Genomic DNA, 12,337 nt, shown 5'->3' with positions numbered 1-12,337 from the left:
GCTAAAACACTCATCCAGCAGTACCAGAGGGCTTAGAATAAAGCTGATTTGAGGATTGTGTTTTTTCACTCTCTCTCTCTCTCTCTATACTTTTTTTTTCATGAGACCCAGTTTATTTGTGACCCATTTCTCCAATAGTTATTTTTAGTATTTTTAGTCGATCATGCATAGCACGGGATAAAATGCAAAAGAAGCTTCATCCTATAAATTAAAGTGCTCACCTCGTGTTCACATGTAACATTAAATGTGAAAATTTAATTATTTTGTCATGGTCCCTTTTGAGTACTACTGGCAGGTTAGGTCGCGACACACACACACACACACACACATATATGTGTGTGTGTGTGTGTGTGTGTGTGTATACTCATACTCGAGATTGAAAAAAAATCACTTCAAAGTCTAAACTGAACTAAACATACAGTTTGTAAATTGATATGATAATTGATAAAAAAAAATATAAACCATCAATCAGAAAGCATGTAGTTTTGTGCAATTTTTGACCATTCGGATAATTTAGAAATTAATGTATCAAATAATACAGTGGGCTTTGTAGGGTTAAGGCCTGTATCCACAACTGTCTCTGTGGTAGAACAACAAAGGCATCCAATCACACAAAAAATGGTATTTGAAATATTTATTTGTAGTTTCATGGTATAAACAAAGGCATCCAATCACACAAAAAATGGTATTTGAAATATTTATTTGTAGTTTCATGGTATAAAAACCACATTGGATACATTGCCTGAATGTTTTTGACTCCTCATCCTGGTCAACACGTCATTATTGTTTAACCTGTGTTCCTAATGTCCCCTTCAATATCTCAACATCATCCTATCATCTATTGAAACCATTATTACTTCCCCAATTCTGAGTGATTTTAAATTAACATTCTATTAATTCAACCATTAATAAACTGGAATCGCCAAATTTGAAGTTATACCCACTGTAACACTGTTTGTAACAAAAGCAATTTTTTTATAATAAATTTGAGTTAAAGCAAATGTAAGAACTTATAAACCTTTTCCCATTCTACTTTTTTTTATTTAAACACTTTAAAGCCTATAAATGGAAGTGTTTAGATATGACAGAAAAGAAAAAATCCCATTTTGCACCCCATAAATATTACACAAACATTTTTGTAGTATGGCCTTCTAAAATATTTACATTTTATCAATGTTAATACATTTTCCCTTAAAATATTTTGTCAAGTTAGGACTGCAAGACCTCGGCCAAAACATGTTGCTACTGTTGCAATAAAGTGTATGTGTGTGTGTGTGTATGAGCGCATGTCTGTAATGACTGCACAGATCAACGATGGGAGGTGTTTCTGATACATGGACACTAGGTAAATGCTCTGTCATTGCGTGGGCACTGGGTATAGGCAATAGTTGCACTGGAGACATTTGGAAAGTACCAATAATTACAAGCCAAATACCACCATGTTTATTCACACATTACATGCTATTTCTGAGATGCTATGTGAGATGAAAAAATATAGCATTTTTTGTTTAGTACTGAAACCTTTTAAAATTTATAGTGAAGGTCAGTATTGTAACTGATGGAGACAACAAGAAAACAAGGTAATGATAAAATGTAAAATGAGGCAACTTGTCTCAATGTGGCTGAGTTTCCCAACAACTGTCTATGAAACCTATAGCCATATTGGAGGTGACAATTTTTGCTATGCGCTTCAAGAGAGGGTCAACTGGTAGGAAGTGGAGGGGACTTGGGATGATAAGGAAGGCGATTTAGCTGACGGACTTGAGTTTGGTCCAGGGGTTGGTGCCACGCACTTCCAAAGGTGGGTTATTGTAGAAGATGTGGTTGCAAAGATCGTCCAGTGGAGGCTCCGGGTCTGTGGTGGAAAACTGAGCGCCATCCTCAATCTCCTTCCTTACTTCAACATCAATCTCCTGCGAAAGGTGTCAGTGTTTAGTGAAACTGCAGAAATGTCCATGCTTCACATTTTCACATTCTTAAGTATAACTGAGTAATCTCTATCTTATTTCACCAATGAGACTGAATCAGAAATTCATACTCAAGTGCAACAGTGACCATTTCAATGATTGTATCCTACTTCAGTGTGTCTCTGGTAAGCTTGAGCAGTCTCACCTTAAGCTCCTCCACACTGGCCATGTTGTTGCTCAGCATGCGATCCTTCAGCAGTGAGATGGGGTCGCTCTTACTACGCACCTCCTGGATCTCCTCACGTGTTCGGTAACTACGGAGACGGAGGGCAAAGGTTGGCACATAAGAAAAAAAGCATTAAATACTGTTTACGTTCATCCCTAATTCCCATCATGTTTCACATAAAACAAAACTCTTGAGCAGATGCGAATGGCTAGTATTGCAGTGCCGCTTAATAAGGTTGTGTTTACACAGTGTTGCGTGACAACCACATTCTATAACTGAACTGACACCTGCACATTTTCAGGACTCACAACCGCAATCTTGACGAACCCACGGTGAATGAACAGAACAGCATTAGACAACTAGTTGTCTGCCACATGATATAATGTGAGAACCACACTGAACTGTATAATCATGACGGATTTACTTTAGTAATGGAGACAGAGAAATGATGTGTGTTTATCTGCAGATGGGTGCGAGCTGCGAGGCTCAAAAGTAACTCTCTGCACTCGGTTACCGAGCATTTAAAGTCCTTGTTGGTTGTTTAAAATATCTGATGCCTATCTGATAATTGGACTAGTTTATTTAATAACACGCTGTCAATTGCGATAAAACTTCCTGGTGTTATGGACATTGACATTTTTGATACTGTCGCTGAATGCAGTTTTGACTTCAGCTGTTCTTTCATACAGATATGTATTCAAGCAGATACAGATACTACGAAACATTTCATGACTCACACCTTGCTGTCAAACCCAAACAGTGACTATGAATGCAGCCATCATGGACATTATTATTACCGATAGATGCCTTTTGATTCTTGGCACTTTATTTTTATATGTTGGTATTTTCATTTAATTATACTTTATGAGAAAATGTTTGAATAAAATGTTGAAAGATTTATTGGCAGGTTAACTGAAGGATTAATCGACTGATCAGAAAATAATTCGATTAACCTTAAAACAATGCAATGTTGTGAGAACATGAACGTGAACAAATGTGAACGACGCTCGGGACAAGTTGACGGGCCAGTGCTGCACCGTCACAAAAGTTTAAGCCTTGTCCATTTAAATATTCAAGCGCAAGACACAAAAGAAAACTCAAATAATTAAGTATAACCGAATACTAAATTGAGCTCTGTTTCACATCTTCTGCGCATGAATGGACAAATTCATCCAAAATTATGCCAAAAAAATGATCGTCTCGGTGAGTATCCTAGTAAACATAGTCGGTTATGTTTTAAGTGAACGTAAACATTTGAGAATGAAAAGCATGTGTAAAGTATAAGTATATTGGATTCATGCTTTCATTTTTGTACCTGAAAACTACTGTTAGACCTACCTGAAAAACCTGAAAAGTTAATTTTATTTGTGTCTTTGTTCTATTGTATTTATTTGTGCTATTACTTATTTTATTTTTGACTGTTTACTTGTCTTATAATGTTTTAAATGTATATTAGTTGAGCTAGTAGGCATCAAAATTGGAATAGAGAATTGTGAATTTCCACTGGTATCTGAAAGTTTAGTGTCATAACGGTGTGTTGCAAAAACAGTTTCACGGCTGTGTGTGCTTATTGGTGCTCAGAGCAATAATATTGAGCTTTGGTTAAGATGACAGAAGATATTACCTGACTCCTGGGTCACTCATACTGTGTCCATGGTAACGATAGGTCTGCAGCTCCATCAGAATTGGACCCTATAATTATACATTTCAGGCATTTTAATTCGTGTTACATAACTGCTAATATCCCATAAGAATGTTTATGTTTTCTGGTCCTGAAACAAACGTTTCATAACCAGTGGATCATTTATCATAAAGTTGCCACTGTGGAATTATCCATATAATTATTGTGCTTAAAACAAATCATCAAAAATCATACTTCCTAACAGAGCTAATAATCTTTTTTCCCCCATCCCTACAATTGCACATCACTCTAACCAGAGCATACCTTTCCTGATCTGCAGTGTTCAGCAGCAAATTTGGTGGCCTCCCTCACACAAAGGACATCCATTCCATCCACCTACAAAGCCAGAACAGGTAAGGAGATATTCTGACATAGAGAGTCATTTCAGTGCACTATTTGCGTCATGACAAGTAAAAGCATGACGGTGTCCTTCCTGCATCATACCCTCAGACCGGGGATGAAATCGCCTCTCTTGTAGTAGTCGGTGCTAGCAGACGCTCTCTCCACAGAAGTACCCATGCCATATTTGTTATTCTCGCAAATGAAAATACAGGGCAGCTTCCACAGTGATGCCATATTATACGTCTCAAAGATCTGACCCTGCAGAAAAACAAAAAAGTGTAAAAGTGTATGTAAAACCTTCCTGTTAACCTTCAACTGGAAGTGACTTACCTGATTTGCAGCACCATCACCATAGAGACAGACACACAGCTCATTATTGCCCTGGTATTTGCAGGCCAATGCTACACCTGCCCCAAGTGGCACCTGGGATACATATGCGTAAATATAAATCAGGGTTATTATAGTAAACTAAAACTCAAACAAAAACTATTAAAAAAATATTTTCGTTAATTGAAATAAAATAAACTTTAACTGAAAAAATAAAAAAAATATAAAAATCAAGTTGCCAAAGTAACATTTTTCATTTTATTTTTGTTTAAATTGATGTACTAAAATAACTGCATCTTAAAAAAAATATATATATATATAATATATATACATACAAACATACATATATATATATATATATTTATTTTTTTTATTTTTTTTAAAGAAACTTTAAAAAAAATTACAGTGGAAACAGAAAATATAAAAATAAAAACTGATTAAAAAAATTATTAATAACTATAATAGTATCTAAATGAAACTTTTTTTATGGCCATGCCAGCTTCTATGGCTATGTTCATGGCAAGACCCAGGTTTAGTTGAAAAAAACCTTTTCAAAACTATCAACAGAATAACAAGTTCCTCAAAGGGGTAGAAGTGTTACGATCCAGTAAAATATGTTTAATGGCCAGTGGATTCTATCTCAATGATACTAAAATAACACAGATACCAATGCGGATTTAGTAAACTCTTCACAATAGCACTTTTCAAAAAAAGACTCAAATTGATTGATTTCAAATACCTGAGCGCCCACAATTCCATTTCCTCCATAAAAATGTTTAGTGTACATGTGCATAGACCCTCCCTTTCCTTTGGCAATACCTCCTCGACGACCTGATGGAGAAACAGACACATAGAAGAGGGATAGAATAAATAAATAGATATACAAAGTAACAAACAAACAAAGAACTAAAGAAAATGGAAAAAAGAAAAAATATCAGAAAAATAGTAGAGATCAAAAATAAAGAAAACAAAACAAATACAAATAAAAAGACAAATTATGAAAAAAAAGATAGAAAATGCTTCTGGAAATTTTTTTTAGAAGCCTCTGAAAAATTTACTACATTACTCAATTTTTATGTTCTCACCAGTGAGCTCAGCCATGATCTCACGAACGGTGCCGCCTCTAGTGAGCGTGTACCCGTGGGCACGGTAGGCTGTGATAAGATGATCTGATAGATTAATACCTCCCTCAATACCCACTGCACACGCTTCCTGTTAGAGGACACAATGCACTTGTAAGAGTTTCAGTCTTTGTTGTCAACATTTGAACCAATTACAAATTACTTCCAACCATGTAAATAAAAACATAATATTTAACTTGGATCATTTTGAACTATTCTTCTTCTAGCAAAGATGATGTATGTGTGTTTGCAATGTATGCGTCACCTGTCCATCATAAAGGTGACAGAAGCCTCTGATAATCTTCTGCTTGTAGAGCTGATCGGCTTTGAGCTCCATGCGTCTGATTGTCTGCATTGTGCGGTAGTACTGAAGCCCCTCCTCTCTTGTAAGAGTAGCTTGCAGTGGTGGGCCTTCCTCCAGCTTGTGCAAGTCACATTTCTACCAAAACAAGTGTATTTTCATGCTTTCAAATGATTTACGGTACAGTAAAATGCACAGTACAGTAACATACCATTTATAAGTTTAGGGTCATTACTACAGTCTTCAGTGACACATATGCAGATTTTGTGCTCAAGAAACATTTCTTATAATCATCATCAATGTTGAAAACGGTCGTGCGGCTAGATGTTTGAACCATTAATTAACTGAAAAAAGTATAAAGAAAAGATTTCCAGTGTTTTCACTGGCCAACTTTATTGTATTTTGTAAATATAAACAAATTTGGGTTTTGATGGCTGCAACACTCCAAAAAAAGTTGGGATAGAAGCAAACTAATAGTACAAATATTATAGAATACTCAAGTTGAACTTTTTTTAAACAGCTCACAATAAGTATGTGAACTGGTAATTTATGTGGGTATCGTGTTGATTATAAAAGGAGCATCCACCAAAGATTCAGTCTTTGCCACCAGAGATGGGTCATGGCTCACCACTTCAAAAATCACATTTCTCAATGCAAGACTGCAAAAAATGTAGGTCTTTTACTATCTACCATACATAATATTGTGAAAAGATTTAGGGGATCCAGAGAAATCTGAGGTCGTTGTGCATCACCTTCAAGCCCTCCACTGCATGAGAAACCATCATACTACTCTGTTAAATACAGCCACATGGACTCTGGAGTTCTTGGGAAAACCGATTTCACTGAACACAGTGTGCTGCATCAAGAAATGCAACTTGAATCTCTTTTATGCAAGGAGAAATCTTTACATCAGTTCTATGCTGAGATGCTGCCGAGTTCTCTGGAAAAACGGACATCGAGTTCTCAGTCCCAAAGATGAAAGGGACCATCCAGACTTTTATCTACGACAGGTGCAAAAGCAAATATCTGTCATGGTATAGGGGTGCATCAGTGCAAACGGCAGCATGTGTGTGAAGGTATCACTGACGTGGAGACGTATATTGGGATTGTACAGAGACACACACTGCCATCAAGATGACATCTTTCCTGGGAAGCAAGACAATGTCAGGCCTTATTCAACACATGCTACACAGAACGGTTTCTAGACACTCTGCACTGTAGAAGGGATGTGCCTGCAGTCCAGATCTGTCTCTTATTGAAAATGTATGGCCTATCATGAAAAGGAGAACCAGAAAACGACAACCACAGACTGTTGAGCAGATGTCTTATATCAGGTGAGATTTAAACATAATACTTGCGAAACTGCAACAATTAGTATCCTCTATTCCAAATGAATAAGTGTAATTAAAAAGAAAGGTGAAGTGACAGTGGTAAACATGTCTCTGTCCCAACTTATTTGGAGTGTGTTACAGCCATTAAAATCAAAATTTGTTTACAAAACACAATTAAATTGGTCAGTGAAAACATTAGAAATCTCTTCTTTGTGAGTTAAATAAAAGTTAAACAGAATTATCAAATCAGAGATAATTGTTTTTATAGCATTTTATATAATGTCATTCTGGAAATTGGGTTGAAACATGCATTACTGAACCCAACTTTTTAGTGTATATGCACTAAAATATATAAATATCTGATAAAACTCACCTTAATATCAAAGGTGGCCTGAGGGGTAAAGTCAGCATAGGTCCTTGCAGATACCACCACTCTTGCACCCTATGAAACATAAAAAGCATAACAAATAATAGAAAATAAATTAATATAGGACTACTGAGAAAAATAGAAGATGGTAACAAAAAAAGCAGTCCAGTGGAAACACACAAACACACACACGTCTGACAGGAACTGAAATGTTAACAACCCTGCTCAAAAGCCCTCTGTCTGAAGCAGGAAGCAAACCCAGACATAATGAAATACATCCGTAATAATCCAACCTTAATCACCACAGTGTGATTTTACTCAACAAACATATCAACAGACCTGCAATCTAATACCAATAAATCAACATTCAACTTTGCATTGTATCATCTGCACTAACGTTGCACATCCCTTTGATTACAGGTTTGGATGTAATAAACTGACACATCAAGAGGAATTCATCCACAATTAGATGCGAGACCAACATGAGGAACACAAGTGTTATCATAGTACCATTGCGATACTATAACAGTTTTTATTAATAATTTGAATTAGCTCTTATATTTACATTTTCATTTGAATTTTATTAAATTTGAGTTATTTTATTGTTTTTTGTCATTTTTATTAGTTGTTTTTTTACTAATTAAATTTTTTTTCTTAATTTTTTAAGTTTCCTTGGCAATTAGCTGAAATAGAATTAGGTTTAAAACACTTTTTTTCAATTTTAGTTAATGTTATTATTATTATTTCAAGAAAAACTTTTTTCATGGTTTTATTTATTTTTAATTTATTAACCCTGCTGTGTAAAAAACAGTTATTTTGCTTCAGGTAACCAACAGGGACAAGGAGTGAATAAAGAAAAAATCTATTCAGTGATAATGAGACATCGGCCAAAGCATTGGAAGAAACCTCTGAAGTATGTAAGGGCTCTGGGTAAAGGGAAGAGGCATGCAACACTCCATTAGGAGGGTTAAGCTGTGTATATATGAAAGAGAAAGTATATAGATTTTAATATAGGGGCTGCCAGTACTCACAGCAAGCTGTGGCTCTGGTAAGGCAGTCTCTTCAGCCAGGCTGTGGGTGATCTCTGGGAAGGAATTATCAGGGCCCTGGAGGCTCCCGGCTGGTGGGGGACAATTGGACGTGAGGGGGTCTGTGCTGGTTACATCGGAACTGCTGTTAGCTACTGCAGGGGTTAACTGTGCTGGATGGGGGACTGGGGTCATCGGTAACTTAGCTGTAATTAGGGCAGGTGATGGAGGAACATCTATAATTGGAATAATAGGTTTTTCTCTTTCTGATTTTCTTACAGTAACAGAAGGACCCAAACTTAATTCTTCTGAGGTAGATAAACCACTGGTCATCACCGGTTCTACATAAAATTCTCTCTGAGCAACATCAGTCAGAAGTCTATTACATGACCCAGAGTCTCCTGACTGGCCACTGGTGGTGTGTCCTAAAGCTCTGTATTCTACAGAAGTGTTTAGAGGTATCTCTGTTAATGGGGGAGAAACTGAAGGGCTGCTGGGTTGTGGATCTTTTAAGAGTGAACAGGGGTCGGGATCATGGTCATGTGGAGCGGTCAAATTAGCATATTCGCCCTGGACCGCCAGGAGCTGAAGAACGGCCCGGAGAGTGGAGGACTGTAAAAAGAAGGGCACCGGTCACTCCAGAGGGTCAGATTTAGATGGCCATAAAAAAGGAACACTCAAAGACCAAGGAGCAAGAAGAGACTTTCAAGTGTCTAGAAACCACCACAAAATGGATTTTACTTACTAAACCAATAAAACTCTAATCTAAGTTAACCTACACTATACCTACTCACAGGCAATAAACAACTGTTGATGGCTCCTGGTCAGATCACATTCAAATGGTCACAAAGACCAGTGTTGATACCAATATCTAGAAAACAAGGTGTCCAATAATCAATATAATGATGCCTACATATACAATTTTATCTTCAGAAATTAGATGCACACTGACATGAATTGAACATATTTACTCAGACTTAACTAAAACCGTATCCATTGACAAAGCTGTTGTCAACAGTCATATACACTACTTCAATTGTGGATGCTGACAGTCACTTTGGTTAGTTAGTTGGTCACATGGACAAATACCAGAAAGCCACAACGTATCTCAAACAGGTTTCAATTGATGTATCCTCTGTTATATAAAAAATAATCTAAAACCAGCAAAGGGAAAAATGGGTACTTTCGATTCCAAGGGAGTGCTTTTAACGTGTGTGTGTGTGTGTGTGTGTGTGTGTGTGTGTGAGATGTAAAGGTTAGATGTGAGCTGTAAGTAACTAGCTAGGGTAAATGGAGCAGAATTATTCCCCTCAAGCTCACAGCACGGCAAACTAAAACAGCCACAATATATGAGCAATAAAAAGCATGTTGCAAAAACGTGTTTAATACGCCTGAACCAAACAAGTGATTGGAAACTCAATGAGGAAGAGAAGGTGATCTAAAAGTCATAAGTGAGGAAGAAAATATAATCTAAAAAAATAATAAGCCGTTGTAATGGAATAATTTCAGGCAAAAAATAATAATAATAATGATAATGTTTAAAACCACCAAGGAGAGAGAAAAAAATGGACAAAAGAGCAGAAGGACGTTGTCATTAAGCCAATTCCTAAAAACTACTATCTCTTACCTCTGATATCAGTTCGGCTCCCTTTAAAGGCACGGAACAGTAAGGAGGAGATATTGAGAGAAAGAGAAGGAGAGTGTGTGTGAGAGAGAGAGAGAGAGAGAGAGAGAGAGAGAGAGAGAGAGAGAGAGAGAGAGAGAGAGAGAGAGAGAGAGAGAGAGAGAGAGAGAGAGAGAGAGAGAATTAGTATAGAGAAAGATGTTGATAGATAGAGAGAGAAAGAGACAGAAGATGAGAGGTAAATTATTATTTATTTATTTATTTTTTTTTTTTTTTTTATTTTTTAACAAGAGGTAAATTATTATAAGGAAAAGAAAGGTGCCTGACTTGTTCTGAAAAATTCCATTCATTTTATTGTGCCAACAAAACAATGACATTCATTTAATTGTGTCAACAAATATTTTATTATTAGACTTAAGGTCACGGGTAGAGGAATGGACTCTGACTGAGTTTTGAACCATCCAGGGATAGAAATTAATCATATCTCAGGGCAAAAAAGTAGTACCAAAAATTACCCTGCTGTGAATTCCTATGATGTTTTATTACATGTTTAGGACAATGTAGTTACAGTGTATTAATGAAGGTTTATCATCTCGAAGTATGAACGTGTAGCTCATTTGGAGTATTTTTCATGAGTTAAATCAGCTTTGAAAATGCAGGAAGCAAGAAAAATCCCCCCAAAAAACAACAAAAACATGAAACAGCATCTACATATCAAACTCTACTCTGGCAATAGAGCATAGAGGTGTATAATCTAAAAAAAAAAGTAATTGTCCAATTGTATAAAAATTTAAATGTAAGTATTTGAGTTAAATTGGTGACACAGTGTATTTTAATGTTTAGGAAAAAATATGCCCTCATATATACACCAGAATCTTATTCATATATTTTTATGTATAATTAGTTAACACTCTGTCTGGCCAAACCTAAAAGACAAGGACTGAGTGACATTAATGTAGTTTAGGTTAGGCCAGACAGAGTGTCAAAACTTGTATATACATAAAAATATATGACTAAGATTCTGGTGTATATATGAGGGCATATTTTTCTAACCAAACTGAAATATAGAGTGTATATTAGGGCATGTTTTTCCGTTTCTTTCCACTAAATGTTGCACAAAACAGGACATCATCCATCTGGACGTCTGCCACTGGTCAGTGAAAATGATGAAAGACCAACTGTCTGTCTCACTGAGGTCACATTTTACTAATGAAAGAAAATTATAGCATATGACTACGACTTAACAATTTTTATGAACAGCATATTCATATTCACATTTCAAATCTCATTTGTTAGTCTTTTATTAGAATTTATTAGAATGACAGCTTGTTGACTAAACCAGTTTAACGTTAGACGTTACCATTCCTGTCCAGCTAGCCAGCTAGCCAAGCTAGCCAAAATAATTGTGATATCTGACTATATTTACATCTATAATAAAAAGAAATGCTACACTGGTTTACGTTAAATAACCAGCACCAACATACGCATTAAACATCAATGTGTCTTTAGTAGGGTGTCAGCCTGGCCTTGTGTACCCTGCAAGGTCAACATGGTATGACTGCGCTTCGTTAGCCGTCAAAACAGCCGTGAATTTGCCTTAACTAATCATAGCGGAAATATTCTGATTCAAAGGGATAAAATACTTACGTTCCTGCTGGCGCTGCCCCTCAGAACGTTAGAAATAATGGTGAGCATCTTTCGCATAATATTAACTCACAGCTAACCAGAAAATGATCTCCTTCAGTCCTCCTCTCAGCAGAAACCAGCCCGACCAGCGAACGAGGTTTACACCCGCTGCAGATTCGCTGCAAATTTAGTTGAAAATACTGTCCCCTGCTGGCCAGAGCACACACTCCTGGACCATAGACTGTAGGTAGAAAGAAAGAAAGAAAGAAAGAAAGAAAGAAAGAAAGAAAGAAAGAAAGAAAGAAAGAAAGAAAGAAAGAAAGAAAGAAAGAAAGAAAGAAAGAAAGAAAGAAAGAAAGAAATCTTATCACTAGGATATCAAATGTAGTATCTATCCTGCTTTCATATAGCCTACACTAATTCAGGCATTAAAATGTGTTTGTTCAATACGCTTTT

General features: G+C 36.3%; 1 protein-coding gene across 4 annotated transcripts; it reads right to left on the bottom strand.

The window, feature by feature from the left end:
* Positions 1-619: 619 nt before the first annotated feature.
* On the bottom strand, positions 620-12,122 carry pdha1a (pyruvate dehydrogenase E1 subunit alpha 1a). 4 transcript variants are annotated; one of them, XM_077241126.1, is made up of 13 exons: positions 11,903-12,050; positions 10,259-10,279; positions 8,635-9,243; positions 7,610-7,678; positions 5,870-6,043; positions 5,569-5,695; positions 5,223-5,314; positions 4,487-4,579; positions 4,259-4,414; positions 4,079-4,150; positions 3,758-3,825; positions 2,113-2,221; positions 620-1,913 (listed from the first exon to the last, which is right to left on the bottom strand). In XM_077241126.1, exons 1-13 carry the CDS (start codon positions 11,957-11,959, stop codon positions 1,749-1,751), a joined length of 1,812 nt encoding a protein of 603 aa, XP_077097241.1. In that variant the 5' UTR covers positions 11,960-12,050; the 3' UTR covers positions 620-1,748. The 4 variants fall into 4 exon arrangements, with proteins under 4 accessions (XP_077097241.1, XP_077097243.1, XP_077097242.1 ...); XM_077241128.1 differs by lacking the exon at positions 8,635-9,243 and having other exon boundaries at positions 11,903-12,122; XM_077241127.1 differs by lacking the exons at positions 10,259-10,279; positions 11,903-12,050 and adding an exon at positions 9,426-9,502.
* Positions 12,123-12,337: the final 215 nt, after the last annotated feature.

The sequence above is a fragment of the Siphateles boraxobius genome, unplaced genomic scaffold, assembly GCF_051911475.1.
Source record: "Siphateles boraxobius isolate OS27281-9 unplaced genomic scaffold, OSU_SipBor_1 24, whole genome shotgun sequence".
NCBI classification, from domain to species: domain Eukaryota; kingdom Metazoa; phylum Chordata; class Actinopteri; order Cypriniformes; family Leuciscidae; genus Siphateles; species Siphateles boraxobius.
This window is presented reverse-complemented; position numbering and strand designations above follow the sequence as displayed.